The sequence below is a fragment of the Pelophylax lessonae genome, assembly GCF_965119305.1.
Source record: "Pelophylax lessonae genome assembly, chromosome: 2".
In the NCBI taxonomy this organism is placed as follows: Eukaryota; Metazoa; Chordata; class Amphibia; order Anura; family Ranidae; genus Pelophylax; species Pelophylax lessonae.
The window spans coordinates 72,361,378-72,380,297 of NC_138769.1; the positions used below are offsets into that span (position 1 = coordinate 72,361,378).

An 18,920-nucleotide genomic window follows, 5' to 3' on the forward strand; every position below is an offset into this window, starting at 1 on the left:
CTATGAACTCAGGAAAAGGCCTCAGCTTTTCGATAAAATCTAGATGCCATGGGCTGCACCTGTTCATATTCTTGCTCCTCTGAAACTAGGTTTCTAAAAGTTAACCCTGCATATGTTTCTGAATACTGTTATGATGACACTATCCTATTTAAGTGGCTGAGACAATCTCCTGTTTATACTTTTTCCCTTCCAACAGGGTTATACATTCTTTACAAAACACTTTGAACCTGATTTGTACAGTGAAGTAAAGTGAACCTGTATTTGTTTCAAACGTTCATTTGTGCAAGGAGAATATAAAATAATAGAGCTTAAAAGCTTAAAATTCACATGATTGGAGCTTTCAAAGTCTCTTCACAGTTTAGCAAATCAGGTGTGTACTTTACAATGAAAAACTTCAGAGGTTCTAAACGCAATTGTTGGTTGAAGCTGGAGGCATGTTTTTTTTTTTTTTGCAATACAAGGAGGATGAGGAAAGGAAGGATGTGAGGGAACAGGTGCCATGATCAAAAACTAAAGAACCTTACTAGAAATACATCTCCTGTATATGATATGATGAGGTGAGGTGAGAAACCCGCTGTGGGCTCTTACCACAGGATGGTGCCGTGGAAGGTCATAAAGGTTGCAAATAGCTAAGGCCAGCAATGATGCCTTTTCTAGCAAGAATGTGCTTTACACGCTGTCCTTTTTTTTCCCTCACTGCTATGTATCAGATGTCTGCCTTTCCCTGACATTCAATGCCAGCTTTGCTTTGAAGGTAACACACGTTCTTTAGTATGCAAGAAGTGAGATCAAATGGCAGGCATCAAAATAAAAAATCGAGTTGCACTTTTTCTACTCTTCTAAGGTCTGCTGTAGATAGACAGAACTCGCAGGTGACTAAAACCCATGGCACTGCATTTTGTAGCTTTTTCTGTTATTGATCATAGAAACAGGCAAGTATTTGCTCCTTTGCAGATAAAGCTTGATGCCTCCTCTTAAAGCCCAACTCCAGCCAAATTTTCTTTTATTTTCTCCCTGGGTAGAATAAGTGGCTGCTTGGGCTTCAGACTTTAGAGGTGCCCATGATAATGCTCTCAAAAAGTTCTGTGCTGAAGTGCTCTTCATAGTAAAAACATTTCGGCTGTTCAAGACTTTAGTATTGCTTTTTCATAAATGATGATCAAATAATCATGCACAATACATATACACACTTTCTATACCTGGAAACATGATTTCTATTTTATCTACCGCCATCATCCATAATTTGCAAAGAGTATTTTTATGTATAATATCCATCTCAAAATACTAACATCATGTTACAAATCTGCAGGGATTTTTCACAAACCCATGTGAGATGCAAAACACAACTGACCCCTACGAATGTTCCACTTAAACAGGATGGGGGGCTTATGAAGTAAAAACCGCCAGGGGCCCACAGTACAAAGTTCCTATGCTAATATTGACTAGTAAGGTTGGGTTCACACTGTGTGCGTAGCGGCTCGCAGCAGGGGGTCCGGTGCATCCCTGTTCACAGTTTTAGGTCCGAATTCAGCCAAAAATTTGGACTGAATTCGGACCTGAAATGGGCCAGAAGATGCACAGGACCCTTCTGCAAACCCCTCATTGAGAGCTGGTCACAGTCTCTTGACATGTGAATTCAATGCGGTTTCCCTGCATCCAATTTGCACCAGGGTGAACCCAGGCTAAAAGTTACTCATGAACTTGGCCCTGAATTGTAGGATGGGGGAGTTGGCATACATGTTTTTTTTCTGGGTGCTCAGGAATCTTATTGGGAAGGCAGGCAGCATTACAATTATTGCACCTTAGGAGGGCCTGCTATATAACTGCAGTGTTACTTTGCTTTCAGAGAACATGCTAAAGGTTTACTTTAAAGTATGATGTTTCTGAAAACAGAGAGGAATGTTATCTTTTTGCTCATAATGTTTAGGAATCTGTTAGATGGTAGCGTGGAAGGCAATGGTGGTAGTCAGATTCTGTCTTGATTTCCTTATATCAAATCTCAATGTAGGATCAGGATTTGTGAAAATATGTTAAAAAAGCTGTGTAATCTGATATACAGTGGTTGTATAGCTTTGTGTTTGTTTTTGGTATGAAGGGAAAAAACATCCTTTAATTACATTTCTGCTTGAATTACAGGAATATTTTGTTATATTGATCGGGGAAGATCATTCACAGTTGTTTGTTATAGAAACCTTATTACTATGGTAGTCAGAAAATAGACACATTATGGAGGAACAGTTTTATTCCAGATTCATTGCCTATAGTTATTTTCCATAGTGCATCAAGAGTTTTGCTCGCCATGACTCTGCATAAGCTCATAAAGCTGCATAAAGGTCACAACAATGAGGAACATGCATGGACAGACAATTCAAGTTCTAAAAGTGGGGTGAAAGAATTATGCTAAACTTCCTAAATGAAGACCAATATAGTGAAGGGGTTGAGCACAAACATTGGGGTAGATTTACTAAAACTGGAGAGTGCAAAATCTGGTGCAGCTGTGCATGGTAACCATTTATCTTCTACCTTCAGCTTGTTCAATTAAAGTTTAAGTCCAGGCAAAACCGAACTAATGCTAAACCTGCTCACTGCCACATTCTAACCCTAATCTATCTAACCCTGTAAACCAAAAATCGCTGTACTTATTATTCCTCAGGTAATCTGGTTCGATCTCCAGCGGCAGAAGGTCTGTGGAGGAGAGGACCTACAACGGCTGTGAAATGCCTGGGAAGTGACATCACCCATAGAGCTAGTATGGGGCTTTCATTGTTGGCTGCCTCTCCTGCACCCGCCTCCACACTAAAGCCACTGCTGACAGCTGATGCTGGGACCGAACCGGATCTGCCGCAAAATAGGTTAGTATAGCGATTTTTGCTTTACAGGGTTAGATAGATTAGGGTTAGAATGTGGCAGAGAGCAGGTTTAACATTAGTTAGGTTTTGTCTAAACTTCTACTTTAAGCTTTGACAAAAAATAAAAAAGGAAGCTTATTGGTTTCTATGCAGAGCTGCACCAGATTTTGCTCTCTTCAGTTTTAGTAAAGCAAATCCATTGTTTTTTTTTTTTGTGTCAGGTATTAAAGGAAATGAAGATGCAGCTTTTTATGTGCTTAGGAGGATTAATGTTCTTTAAAGTGAACCTGTGCTATACTTATGCAAAGATCATGGTCTCTGCAGCTGCTCATACTTTTTTCCTTAGATCCAGCACAGCTATTTTTGTAGTAATGTTAACCTACCCGGTAATGTGGTACTTCGGTTATGGGATAACATGTTTTTCACCGCCTTTCCTCCTATGCGACACTGCTGATACTTGGGGTTGACCACACAGGCTTTCAAAGTGTTAATTCGGGCAGTAAAAGCCAGTGGTAATGAGTAAGCGACCTCTTGTGTCGTGAAACGCGTCTACCTTCTTTTGTCCCATGTCTCACAGTTTGATCTTTGATGTTATTTGATGAAGAATAAATTACTCCTCTTTTGATTTGAATTTTCGGAGTGCGGTCACTTTTTCCTACACTTGATTAGTAAAAGCCAGTAGGTGAGGCAACTGTTACATGGGAACCTTAAAGCCAATGGGCGAGGCAAGTTGCATTTTCTGAAGGAGGTCAGCCTCCAACATGTTCCAGGTAAGGTCACTTCCTTTGAATCCTCTCAGTCCAGTCTCACCCTCTCACACTGGCACTTAAGAGAGGAAGAGGTGGCACCTCACTGGGTCCTGTGACAGTAAGCATTAGTCCCAGAAGCACCATAAAAAAGGCTAATGAGGCTAAGGCTAATGAACCTGAAGCAATGCAATTGATTCCATAAATCTCATTATAAACTGAATAGACAGTAGCTGTATTACCTGGATAGTATTCGCCGTTTCATCATTTTAATGGAGAGGTTCTTAAAAGACTCATATCTAAATCTGTTCTGTACCGTTTTGAATGTTAGCTAAGTTAAGAAAAAAATAACTCAAGAGAAAAAAGGCCTACTAAAATATGTAAAAAAAAATCTGGCTTTTGTCTACGTTCTGAACTGACTTAACCGCATCCGCGAGTTTCCTTTTGTCTCGGTAGTCTTCTTTCTATCGGACTACCATTATAAATGTGTTTGCTTGCTGCATGTCAAACAAGTTTAATAATATGAATCAAGAAAGGCAGTATGCTTCCTGGCAGGAGCAAAGTCTGTACAGATAATTGAATACATTTGTTTCTGGTTAGAAGTGTGTGTCTCCAAGGCAAATTGGCATTTTCCTTTGTAAGACAACAGACAGTCATTAAGTGAGTTTTGATTCTATATGTAGATAGATAGCTATTTTCTTTCTTGGAATACCAAGTTAGGATTATGAAATTCATTTTTCTTTTTTTAATGTGACATTTCATAGTACATTGCTTGCATCCCTGTAAAAAGATGCCGTTGTCACTCCCGTAGTGTACTCTGTACTTTAGTCCCCTCTTAAACCTAAAATGTAAGTATTTTAGCCAGACGTTCCAAACCTCACTTTGTTTTATACTTTCTTTAGCAAAAATAGAAGTAGGACCGAGAGTTCTGTCGCCACATCTTTTAAAGGAATAACTGGCACAAAGTTTTGCTAAACTTGAGCAATTTTTAAATGAGTAAGAATTGGAAATATATGAAAAGCGGTTCACAGACATATAAAAAAATATTTTTCCAATATCCCAGTACCTTAATGGGAGTAAAGATACTTCAGATTATTTTGGATTGGGACCAAAACAGTCCGCGATGATATCTGCCCCTGGCCTAATTTCAGAATAATGTGTGCACACAAGAATCATACACTGACCCAGTTGTCAGAATAGTTCGTTTCTGTCTTTATTCATTCCTCTCTTAAGCTTGATAAAGCATCATGAAATTAATTCCAGGAAATAGTCATATATAATAGGTATAAGCTAGCGATTAGAGTATCTATGTATCTATGTGTCTAGGATTTTCCTCCAGGATATGACAGCCTTCTATTTTGAGTAAAGTCTCTCTCTGGAAGCACCATCTTGCTTCTATGAAGGGAGGGGCAGGGCCGGTGCTAGACTATTTTACGCCCTAGGCAAGACCAGGTACACGTGCCCCCCCCCCAAAAAAAAAACAATAAAATAAAATAAAAAGGCATGGGTTTAAAAACTCCTCTATGTCATATTCAGTGACCCTGATCTGATGGTTCCTCCATGTAATGCTTTCATACCCAGTGACCCCTATATTCTTCCATGTCACACCTGGGGACCCTGATGTCCCCCTATGTCACACCCAGGGACCCTAATGTTTTCCCATGTCACATTCTGAGACCCCAATATTCAACCAAGGGGTCACAATTCCTAATTGCACACCTGGTGACCCCAAACTCCTGTTACACTCGTGACCCCTATCCCCCATGTCATACCTTTATGACTCCGATTCCCCATGGCACACCTGGTGACCCCAATTCTCTTTCACACCAGGGATCCTCCATGTCACACCCAGGGACCCTGATCCCCTGTTCTGGGGACATCCACTGGGCAGTATGAAGAAAGTGGCCCACACTTTGCTCTCCTTCACTGTGATCCTGCTAAATTCCTTCTCCCAGGACGCTCCTCTCCTGGACCACAGTGCTCACCACAGCTCCAACTGGCTCCTGGTGGAGGGAGAAGCAGCAGTCAGAGAGCTCCGCACATCCTTCATCACCAACCTCCTCCGACCATTCTGGTACCTCGTCGCTTCCGCTTCAGTAAAGGTGCCACCCTCCAGTGCCAAGCTCCGGCTCAGGTTCAGCTCTCCTCCGCTCCCTGCTAACACTGACCCAGGGAAATGAACAGCTGCCCACCAGCTCAGTGTAGAGAGTCACGTCCTGCCCAAGGTTTAGGCCACTCAGCTCCAGATAAAGAGGATCATTATGCAGGCAGCACTCCGGTGGGCTCCCTTTCTGCCTCTTGTAGCCCCCCCAACAATGGTGGAAATCCAGGGCCTGGTAGTTCCGCCATTGCCCCAGACACCTGGCATCTTCCTCTGTCCCTTCTTCCTCCCCCAATGCCGCACCTCCCCTCAGCTCACAAGGATCATTCATGATGGAGAGAGAATGCTGACTTGTGGCTGCGCCCCTAGGTGGCAATGCGCCCTAGGCGGCTGCCTAGTTTGCCTAGTGGAAGCACTGGCCCTGGGGAGGGGTGATCTAGCAGCCATTTTGAGTAAGGTAGTGAATGCAGCAGTAACATATATATACACATAAGGTATGCATCATAAGGTGAAATAGGCATTTCACTATAACCATTATTAACCATTGATTACATCCATTACAAGATAAAGATGTGGGGAAAAAGGTACAGGATGTCCCTACATGTACCTGATTTCCCAGTTATTAAAAAATAGAATATGTACTGTATGTAAATTCTGTTTTATCAAAGCTGTTCTCCAGACAAGTGGCTAAATTCACATAAAATCTTTCCTGCCAAAGGATTTAAAACTGTCCATCCAGTCCTGAGATTTAAACAGTACAGCTCTGTCTGGCAGGGCTGGAGACCTGATTTTTCTCAGCTGCACTTAAAGTGGTTGTTAAGCCACTTGCATGACTTTATATAATCATCTTTGTTTCCTAATCACATGTGACCGGCCACCTCTCTCCTCTCCCCGTCTGACAGCTGCAGGATGCGGGGGCCGAGATTCCCCTGCTAACGTCACTCGGAAGGAAAGAGAGAGCTGGCTGGTCACCTGATTACTGAATAGCACACTGAAATAAATTTAAAAAAACACATGGACAGAGGTATACAGGCTTAGGAAACAAAGATGAATATTTAACACTACACCAGGTATTTCAGCAGGAGGAGGGGTGGGCGGGGCGTGACCAGGAGCTGACAGTCGGGGGGGGGCATAGGAGTACAGAGCAGTGAGCTGCGAATGACAAAGGCACATAAGCTGACCATGGTGTCAGAGCTCAGCAGCCATGATACACCATGGCCAGTTTACAGGGGGGATTGCAAAACCAGGCAGGATAAGCCAGGTTTTTTAGATGATACAGGGGGCCAAATTACACAACACAAGCACTGTGCTGTATAACATGCTTTAAGGGAACAGGATCAACTTTTTTTTTTTTTTTTTAAGGCAACAAACGCTTTAAGTATTATTACTAAGTATTGTATCACACCACTCTGCACATGCTCAGTTGCTCTCTATCCTCGGCCCTGCGTCCGAAATTAGAGCCAGTATGCTGCCAGGGAGACACCAAAGAGTTTAACTTACAAAGATAGTGTCTTATCTTATCTCCCTGATATTCTTTCCTTTCTTCCTCATTGGCAGCATTGTCAGCTTTTGTCAGCCTCCCCCTCTAGCTGAGCCAAGACATACAACTGAAGCCTAGTAGACATGGGCCGAATGTCAGGCGGCATCGGCTGGTTCAATAGAAAACCATCAAAATTTGGCCCGTTCGTACTGCAGTCAGCCTGACAGAAGCTGAGGGGCAGAGAGAAGAGCTTATCACCAGGGAAACAATAGCGATCAGTTTCCCATGTGGAAAACGACTGTTTAACTGGCCGTGGGTAGCTGACCAGCTACACAGACACCCATTGACAAAAGGAAAAAAAAGCTAGTCATTTTAATTCTATAAGTACCCAATGGCTGTCCATGAACAGTCCAATTCTGCCCTCTTTCCAACGCCTATTACAACATTTGGATAAGGGTCAGTCCATCCCTGGTTACACTTGTGTGGGTGAAATTGACAACTTCCAACAGAGGAAGTAATCATATTCGTATGACACTTTTTATATATATATATATATATATATATATATATATATATGTTAAAAATTGTTATATAGACTCTACTCAACTCTTCCCTCCTTGTGAGCCGCAGATGTGCTGCTTCTCATCAAATGAGTACAATGGAGGGGAGCCAATATGATCAGGGATTTGGAGATGTTTCCTTGCCTGTCATTCTCACAGAGACATCTGCCCATCTATGCACGCACTCTTAGAAAAGCCAGGCATTGTAGTTTTTCACCCCCTGAATGTACCTGGTTGTTGGAGTCATGAGAAGCCATTGACATTGGGGTCATGTGATAAGCTGCGGGCGGGGGCAGAGTTGTTTTGAAAGAAATATCACATTAAATGTGTATTAAAAGTATTAACAGAAAGTTGTTATTTTTTGAGATGCCTAATAACCTATAATTAGGAATATATTAACTTGTTTCACAGTGGTCTTTTGGGACTAGTAAGCAGCTGACACTGCAAAATGTTTTTTTTTAATGTCAAACCCATTTCAGTGTTTTTCCAGGATGCCAGAGAGCAAATGGCATTTACTATATCAATGGCATGACTTGTGAAAAATCAGGAGTGATGGCAAGCATTGCTAAATTGACTCAGATGGAAAGCTGTATATTTATTTTACACAGAATAGTGGCGCACCAGAGCGAGTCCCGCACCTGTGTTTACATTAGTCATCATGCTGCTCAAAATCACATAAAAGTAAATGTAGCTTTTAATCTTGCACACATAATATTGTCAACTGCTCAGAGAATATAATAAATTAAGAAAATGTTCAAATGTGATGTGTTCAGTTATTGATCTTGGAGAACATGTCCAGCTCTAATAAAACCTACTGCTATATGCATAGGGTAGCTCTGTAAAACCTGGTTCACGAGGTATTCTACATATACTGGCACCTGTCCAGTAAGTTTTGTGTGAGAGTAAGTATGGACAATAATTAGTTTAGTATACCGCGCCACTAACAAAAAGGCAATTTTGAACATCAGTGCTCAGTATAGCATTTGCTTTGCATTAAGCTATCCCAAACATTGCCTGTACTGTCAGTCCTGCACTCTGTCTCTATAGACCCATTGACCTGTATTCCATTTCTAAATGCTGATTACCAACGGAGCAATGAGGAATGCCATCAGAGGTAAGCAGACACATCTGTGGTCAAGGTCTAAAGGTCCACATCGGATTTACTGAGTGTTTTATAAAGGAAAGCTCTGCCATTGCTGACCTCTGTCCAAGAATTCAATTTGTCTGGCTGTCTGTGACTCCAATACTTTCTGAGTCACTGATCATGAACAAGCTTGTGGATTAGACAGAGTGAAGTCAGAATTCTCAATTTGCTTGCTTGTTTAATGTCAGTGTCTCAAAATTACTGGAGCCCATAGTATGGTTTGACACCCACGCCAATAGCATTTTCAGAAGGAGAGGTCAGCAGCTGAATCATTCATATTTTCTCAGAAAAGATTTCCTTAAAAAAAGTGCTGTAACACTTTGGGTTATAAAATGTTACTTTTCTGACCAACTGTAATGGAGTATTTTAAAGTAGACCTTGCATAAAGATGAAGCACTTGTGGGTATGAGCCCCCAAAAATTGCTTACATTGCCTAATTATTGGCCATTATTGGTTGCTTAGGAAGACAATTTAAACTGCAAAACCTCTCCACAAAGTCATCACCTGTTCAGATATCATTGGGTGGGATGGTGAATTTAGATTTATGGTGACAATATCTAATCATGGGAAAAGTCAACATGGGACTTTCCTGCATGCTGGAAGATTTTGCAACTAACAATGAAGATATTGATCTCATTGGTGTACTCATTATTACATATTTTTTAACTAATAAAGTACCCAGATATCACTCACATATGATTTTTTGCATTTTTGAAGAACATCAGCATGCCTCGTTTTGAATGGCCTTCTTCTAGACATATACTGTTTTTATAGAACTTCCTATGATAATTAATAACAAAAATTAAAGTTAATGACTAGTAATGATTTTCAAGTAAATTTTCCAAGTTCACCATCTCTCTGCTAAAGCACAACTTTGTTTCTGAATTCAACTATATTAGCGGTTAATTAATGAATGGCATAATGTAAATTGTCAGCAATCTGCAAGAATGAAATATGAGGCAAAATAGAACATATTTGGCAGCGCCAGTTGGCTTCCTCCCTCTCACTGTAATATATCATGGTGTACATGCATGGAATAATTTTATCAGAATTCTAATTAAACAGTTCTCGTAAATTACTTTCTCTGCATTGCTTCAAGGTGATTCTGTATACAAATGAGCTTTCTGCTCATCTTCTTTCTCCACTGGTGGATTTGTCCAAACAGAAAGCAAAATGGTTCCCTCTGCTTATCTGAACTTAACCATCATTCACAAGGACTGGAGTTGGTCCACTTACCTTCACAAGGACTGGAGTTGGTCCACTTACCTTCACAAGGACTGGAGTTGGTCCACTTACCTTCACAAGGACTGGAGTTGGTCCACTTACCTTCACAAGGACTGGAGTTGGTCCACTTACCTTTTCACCTTTATTTTCAAGCCCGCATTAAAAATTTGACTGGTTGCCTTAGGGAATATGGAATGTTCTGAATTTTAATAATTAGGACCTTAATTTTCTCCCTCTGACATATGCTTATTTTTCGGGATTGCACAGATGTAGATTATGTATAATCTAGCAAGCATCGTTACCAGGTGTCTACTAATTCACTGTATTGAAAACAACTGGTAAATGAGGACCTGATTTCCTTATTATTATGTCAATAAATGGATACTTACTTTTCTTAATACCTTTTATTGTTAGTATCATCGTATTTCTTAGCAATTTTGAGTTGAGTATACCTTGAGTATACAGTATTGCACTATATGCAGTATTAACAATACAAAATTTTGCAAGAAACAGGAGATCAATTGGTTATGCTTATTAGAGATTACAGCCTAATAGCCTATTGACACTTGTGAAGGCTCCTACTAAAGTCCTTGTGAACCTATATAACTAGTAAGGTGCTTTCAGCACTTTCAGCACTTTGACATTAGCTTGAGGGGGACTTGACACTTGGTTAAATACTGTACATACTGCGTTTTAACTCATATGTATGTCAAATGCTTTATCTGCTTGAGAGACATCTTGGACATTACACTTATCCCACTATTATGTGTAACACTGGCAGTACTTATATAAAATGATTTTCACGAGCACACCTTTCTTATGAAGTTAATTTTTTTAAAAATGAGTTACGCGGCACCTGGCATGCTACCCTCCTCTGACTCTATTTTACGCTCTCAAAAGCACATCTTTAACCTCTCCCTCTCTTCTGGCATCTTCCTTAACTCTCTAAAACATATGCTAGTCACACCCATCCTTAAAAAGCCCTCACTGGACCCACCAATCTTCACAATTTAAATCCCATCTCCTTACTCCCCTTCTCCTCCAAACTCCTTGAACGACTGGTCTATAATCGACTGAGTGACCATCTTAGAACAACCTTCTTGATCCCCTTCAGTCCAGATTTCGCCCTCAACACTCCACGGAAACTGCTCTTCTCAAACTCACAAATTACCTACTAACGGATAGCACCAATGGACACTATTCTGTACTACTCCTCCTTGATCTCTCTGCTGCCTTTGACACAGTGGAACACCTCCTTCTCCTCAAAAACTCCACTCCCTTGGTCTCTGTTACTGTACTCTTCACTGGTTGTCACCCTACCTATCCAACGTACCTACAGTGCTACTTACAACTCTACTACCTCCTCTCCTCTTTTTTTATCTGTCAGGGTCTCCCAGAGGTTCTTGGACCTCTCCTTTTCTCCATCCACACATCCTCCCTGAGTCAGCTGATTATCATCTCTACGCTGACGACACCCAAATCTATCTCTCCACCCCTCAGCTCACTCCATCAGTCTCCTCAGGCATCACCAACTTACTAACAGACATATCAGCCTGGATGTCACGTCACTTCCTTAAACTCAACCTATCCGCAACCGTGCTCATGATAATTACTCCCCCACATTCCTCTTCCTCTGATTTCTCTGTCAAATCAATGATTCAACTTTCAAACTGTCCCCCCATGCCAAGGTCCTAGGTGTAATCCTAAACTATCCTTTCGGCCCCACATCCAGTCATTGTCCAAAGCTTGCCGCCTCAACCTCTGCAACATCTCCTTGATACCCCTCTTACTAACCAACGACACCACAAAGGTTCTAGCCCACTCCCTTGTTATCTCTCATCTCAATTACTGAAACGTTCTCCTTTTTGGCTTACCTTTAAATAGGCTATCCCCCTTTCAGTCCATCATGAACCCTGCCAGGCTCATCCATCTTACAAACTGCTCGGTCTCTGCTACCCCTCTTTGCCAATCCCTCCATTGGCTGCCACACAACCTACAAATTAAATTCAAGATACTAACCATAACTTACAAAGCCATCCATAACCTGGCCCCCAGCTACATCACTAACCTGGTCTCAAAATACCAACCAAATCGTTCTCTTCATTTCTCCCAGGACCTCCTGCTCTCTAGCTCCCTTGTCACTTTTTCCCATGCTCCCCTCCAGGACTTCTCCCGAGCCTCTCCCATCTCCTTAACTGCTCTACTCCAATCTATCCGACTATCTCCTACTTGTCCACTTTCAGACAATCCCTGAAAACACATCTATTCAGAGAAGCCTATCGGGCCCCCACCTAACAACTGTACATTTATTTTCTCCATCAGCACATCCCCCCACAATTATTAGCTTGTGTATCTCTTGGCCCTCTCTTTTAGATTATAAGCTCTAATGAGCAGGGCCCTTGATTCCTACTGTATATTGTAGTTGTACTGAGTGTCTACCCTCTACCCTTGTAAAGTGCTGCCTAAATTGTCGGCCCATTATAAATCCTGTAAAATAATAATAATAATGATAATAAAAGAAATACAGTGGTCACCAATAATGATCCAAGTTTTTGGAACCTCAAAGTTTTTGCCTTGATAAAGGAACCATAGGCAGTACTGTAATTTTGGTTTGGTATTGATGACTACTGTGTTTTTCAATAAATGCATTTCTTTGCACAGAAGGAAAGTTTGCTGGTAAAGAGCAGTCATCTATTATTTTTTGTGTGGCTATAGACTAGAGGCTATTCTTTTTATGATTATAGATCCTCAATAGATGGCCCATTAAGTCCCCTTCCTCTTCACAAGACTATTAAAATCATCATGATCACAAGTCTTTCACAAGATGGCAGTAGTTTAGCTTATGTTATATTTTTTATTTACGGATAGCTAGAAACAGAAATGATAAATCATATTAATTTGATCATAAAATAAAAAAATACTTAACCTAGCTACAACTAGTGAGATTCTTACTGTCGATTTGGTGCAATCAATACATGAAATTGAGGCCTAGCTAATGACAATGTTACATGTCATCTGACACAAATCAATTTCTTTGCTTTGATTTCAGGTTCAATAATGCAGAAATTCTTGTTTTTTCCTATACCCCCTCATTTGGTTCTCCTACTCCCTGCTATAAACCATCAGACGTGACTTGTGCATCCATTTATTTTGAATTACATTTCTGTTACACCTTCATAGAAGCCCATCAACTGCACTTTCAGATTATTCAGTCTCTGAAATGTCTATGTACTCATACTTTTAAATATTTTCTTTTCCTATACTATCATAAACTAGTAGAAAAAAAATCAATATGCCAGTTAAAATCTTACTATATAAAGTACAAGTGTCTCTGCATCCAGTCCCTGTGTCCGTGGGATTGCGCTACTGCGCATGTGCCCCACGGACAGCTTTTGGGACTTGGAGCGCAGAGACTTCGGGCGGCTGGCCGAAAATGTTGAAGCGGCGGGTGTGCGCGGGCACGCTGCGGGTGCGCGTTTGCACGCGAGAGCCGCTCGGTCAGCTCTGCGCGTGTCCCCGATGTTGCTAGGGCAACAGAGACGCTATGTGCAGAGCTGGCTACGTCATGCGGCACTCGCATTGTTAGAAAAAAAAGAGATAAGCGAAAGCCGCTCAGTCAGCTCAGTTACAATTGTTTGAAAAGGTTTGCACTTAAGCAACATTTACCATACCTTAATTGTTTTTGTTTACTACATCAAAAAAAAAACAATTAGAAAAGTGAAATTTTTCACATTATTCTTCTTTAACATTTCTAAAGAATAAATATGATAAGATAGAAATCAACTGCATGGTTGTCCACTTTTTTTTGTACTGGAACAAGTCTGTTTTTACAAATGTTTGACCACATATGTTCTAGCGCCCGTTAATTTAACGGGCTTAATGTCTAGTGTTAAATAAATGGACAGTGATCCAAAAAAAAGTTTGTCCCAGGATGTCAACATTGAACTAACTGACCACAACTGTGTTGCATGTGGCAAATAAAATGTGCCTTTTATCTTACCGACATGTCAATTTTTGTTCCAGACTTGAGCTGCTAAATTAGAAACATACATAGATGGCAGTTATCTCAAAAATCTTAATTGTGCTGCTAGCAGAATGTTACAGCTATGCTAATATAATTTTTTTTTCTCTTAACAGTTTTGAGAGATGACTTCAGACAAAACCCTTCAGATGTGATGGTAGCAGTGGGAGAACCAGCCGTCATGGAATGTCAGCCTCCTCGAGGTCATCCCGAGCCAACAATATCATGGAGAAAAGACGGGACGCCAATTAACGACAAAGATGAAAGGATAACAGTAAGTAATATAGCCTGTATGCTTAGGTTTTATTGTCTCTCAGGTTTTTTTTTTTTTGGAAAGGGTGAGTGTAATGCCTTCTAAATCATATATGCTCAATTACCCAGTGCTCTGCTAGCAAATTCATGTGCGGTACATTCTCCTAAGGTAAGCCTATGTCTCCACCTCTATGTTTGAGACACCCTAAATGATGTAAGCTGGACACATAGTCAGGTAATATGAAAAAGTTGGGACACTGTGAAAAATCTACATAAAAACAGAATGAGAAGGAGGGCACAAGCATTTGGGCACGACAGTATGGGCATGCGGTCGTCCCTCCCTCCAAGTTATAATAAAAAAATGAAAAATAAAAAAAAATTATCAGGTTATAAATAAAAAGGTGATATACCTTTAAATATTATTAAAAGGGCTTAAGCGGGAAAAAAACAGGATTTAGGCAGGAAGGAAAGGTATGACGTGACCTTTGGAATATTCAGGAAGGTCACGTGATACTGTGGAAAATTCTGGAAAGCGGGGCTCATTATTTAATTTGATCACCGCTGTGAGGTACTTGCAGTGAGTCTGTGACAGCAAGGCACGTTTTTGTGGTTTGTCACCCTTTTTATCGAAAGGGGGGACTGGTAGTTATGAATTTTGATATTGGTGCTGGAGTCCTTTATGACCAAGCAAAGTTGTAATTTTTGCAGTTAATAAAGTTGTAAGTAGAATTATTAATAAAGGATTATCAATATAATAATATTACTTATGGATAATTTATTTACACCAATAAACGTGCCGCAACCAAAATTTTTGCCACTCATATCGTGTCTGTGTAATTTATTATATATTTAGAGGTTAAGTTAACGTTTGGGTGAGGGAAGAAGTGCGACCTGCATTCCCATGCACTGATTTGCAAATCCCATAAACCCATATTTTATTCACAATAGAAAATAGAAAACATATCAAATGTTTAAAGTAAGAAAATGTACCATTTCAAGAAAAAATAAGGTGATTGAAATTGATGGCAGCAATACGTTTTAGAAAGGTTGGGATAGAGGTATACAGGTAGGGTCATTTCACACGGGCTTTCCGCCCGACGGACTTTGTTTTGCTCAGCGGGGATCGATCCGCTGATCCCCACTGAGCAGGCGGATGACAGGTCCGACTCTGCTCTGGATGCAGAGAGGGACCTGTCAGAGCCATACTCTCCTCTATGGGAGATCGGATGAAAATGGACTGCCTGTCCATTTTCATATGATCCTATCTGATCCTCCAGAAGGATGGAAAGTAGGGTTTCAATCCATCTGGATTTCACGGACAGGATCGGATAGCAGCAGGTGTCAGCAGACATGTCCCCTCTGACATCCGCTGCATGGAGCATCCGATCAGATCCGCTTGTCAGGCAGACCTGATCGGGAAACCCATGTGAAAGGACCCTAATAGCCATAATTTTATAGAGGCAAAATTACCAAATTGCTTACAGCTGTTTCAGACTTTTTAGCCTTCATTAGTGCAAGATATGGCTTTACTGACTCTATGAAAAATCTTATTTTATTGCTTCTTGAAACTAGAAAACACTAGTAGTTGAAAGCTGACTGAAAGCAAAATGATTGTCAATTGTATAGTCTAGATAAAAACAAAATATGTTTTCAATGAGTAAAGGTTTTAACGTGAACCCATGGCCTAAAGAGATTCAAGTATCTACAGTACATATTCTTTACAGGCGTTAAATAAGCTGGATTCCTACCTTTCTTTGCACAGAAAGTACACATTTTACATGTGTACTTTAATCATGCATTTTCCTGAACTGCCATTGACACTAGTAGTATGAAGCCCATGGATGTATAAAAAACTGACCCACATCAATGCATTAATGCATTACACAGATGGAATCTAGCGCCATTTAAAACAATGACTAACTTGTGTATATGCATTGAAGTGTGTTAAAATGCAGGTACAAATTGGCCCTTAAAACAATCCTTTACTTAATTCTATAGGTGTTGGCACTGTGGAACAATTCATCCTCAAAGTTCATAGCAGAATCACTCAAAACCTCTCAGCGGTTCATCCCTTCACATAGAACTTGCTCTGTGTTTACATTAGATATTAGAAAATGGGAGTCACTTCTGCAAATGCGGAGTAGGGGGAGCTGAGTTGCTGAGTCTTAGGCTGGTCATACACGAGTCATTTTTTTTTTTTCGTTCAACCAGCAGGTTGAATCAAAGAATTTGATTCAAATTTGTGGGTGGGGGAATCCCTCCTATAGTGATGTTTCATTCTGGCAGCAGGGAGCCTCCCCCCGCCATCAGAATACACTCATCAGCACTGCCAGCTATAGCCGGCAGCGCTGATCAAGATAAAACTTTCCGACAAGCTGGCTGGGCACAAGTACATCCAGCCTATCTGTACATGGATTGAAGTTTGGCCTGTTCCTGCTGAACTGGCTGAATTTTTCATCCATGTACAGCCAGCTTTCTGCTGTGAGTTGTAAGGATTGCTCCAAAGTGCCTGCAGTAACAGAGGTCAGTGCTGACTTGTATATGTATATAAGGTTTGTTTAGTGTTTGTAAATATTTTATTGCCCATAGTATGTCCATAGTTACACTTTAAGTTATTATCATAATGTTTATCTCAAAATGAGTTTGTGTAGTGTTCAAATGCTTGCTATTCTATCTTTTGATGACTGTGTTTCAGATGTGTAGATTCTATCACTAGTGGCTATTTTTTTTTGGGGGGTTTTTTTTGGCTATTTGTATTTAAAGAATATGTAAACCCAACATTTCATATGATATGTGCCTGCTGTACCATGTACTTGTATGGAAAATGATCCTATTCTCTTTGTATTGCTTACTTTATGTGAAATCCCTGGTGTTCCTACTAGTCCCTCTGCTTTCCTATTATAAACTGACCACACTGGGCATGAAAGCACAGCATGGTCTGCATAAGATTTGCCCTGACATCCCCCCTCCCCCCGCACAGCCTTTCACTGGGAAAGTCAGTGTGCTGCTGTTTTTCCGTTTCACAAAGGGAATGTGATCACTTTGAAAAAAAATATTTATAATGTTTTTTATATATATGCACAAATGTTTTGCCTTTAATTTCTATTTTAACTGAATAGGTTGTTTAACAAGGGTATGGTTTGCAATCACTTTAACCAAACAACCTAACAATGAGATCCAAAGGTGTCTGTATCAGAATGTATAATGCCCCGTACACACGTGCAGATCGTCGGCCGAACGATCGGCCGTCTTTTGTCCCCGGGCTGTCGTGTCTGTTGAAAAGTGCAAAAGACTGCACAAGAATTTTGTCCGCCGACTACAGCCGACTGCAGAAGTGATGTCATGTGATGGTTAACTTTCCCTGTGTTTTTTCTTTTCTGAGCACGCCCAGTTTTGCAAATCTGCTGTCTGTCGGCCGAATTCTGTATTGACTGGCGAACAATCGGCCACTCTGGTGTCGGCATACAAAAATTTTAATACTTGCACGACAGATTCTGTTAGGCCGAAAGTGCGCTGTCGGCTGTCGGAAGCATCATACTAACAAGCCTACAATCGGCCGATCGGTCGTCGGCCGAAGCTTTTCGGCCGACAATCTGCACGTGTGTACGGGCCTTAAGTTTCAATATTTTGGATAATATATCTCCACCCCTATCCCAACCTCTGCATCAAAGGGTCAACAGCATAGTGTACCTCTGTAAAATTCATCCTAGTTGCTGCCCAGTCTATTCTGGTTCAACATAGTAATAAACAGCTGGGTCGCATTGTAGATCAACATGAATGGTGGATGGTATAGTTATAGAATGTGTCTGAAAAAAACTTTTCCCTTTTTATTTTCTTGATCTGTTTCATAACAGATGGAATGGTAAATCAACAAAATGGGAAACTACAAATAATAATAAAAAAAAAATATTAAAGATAAAAATTGTAAGGGGATTATTTGTAGGTAAACACAGCATTTATGGTAATAATCCTACCCTATGCTTCATTTTAGCAAACAATTACCAATTCTGGAAATTATGCAATTAAACTGGAAAAAGTGTAAGTCTGCTGATTTGTTGATAAGTATTTTTGATTATACGGAAACAGTGCATCAAGATGTTGATCCATATGCTTTGGAAATTGCAGACTCTAATACTGTGCTCTTTTGCTTGTACCATCTGTCTCGGAATTACGAACAGCATTACTTCATTTTGCTGATAAGGGACAAGTCACTGATTTGGAGTTTCTCAATCATTTTAATTAGAATATGTGCTGCTTGGGGAATCCTGTGGCTTTTACTGCTATATATATATATATATATATATATATATATATATATATATATATATATATATATATATATATATACTGTATATCACATAACAGCTGAACAGGCACTTAATTCATCAATGCATTACAAATATAGATAACTCATCTTTTAACCCAACAGTCTAGGGCTGATGGGTACTAGACTCCACCAAAAAGAGTTGTAGTTCATGCAAGAATTAATTATTTGTGTCCTATTTTCCCCTTATGATAGAAGAAAAATGCTACCATTATGTTG

At 40.3% G+C, this 18,920-nt stretch overlaps 1 protein-coding gene across 5 annotated transcripts in view; it reads left to right on the forward strand.

The window, feature by feature from the left end:
* Positions 1-18,920, forward strand: part of ROBO1 (roundabout guidance receptor 1) — a gene marked incomplete at its 5' end in the record, with an annotated part of 1,547,889 nt that overhangs the window by 1,324,615 nt on the left and 204,354 nt on the right. For all 5 annotated transcript variants that reach the window (XM_082246143.1, XM_082246142.1, XM_082246140.1 and 2 more), the window contains one exon: positions 14,242-14,399. In XM_082246143.1, the coding sequence (XP_082102269.1) occupies positions 14,242-14,399 (158 nt within the window). The remainder of the gene's footprint in view (positions 1-14,241; positions 14,400-18,920) is intronic.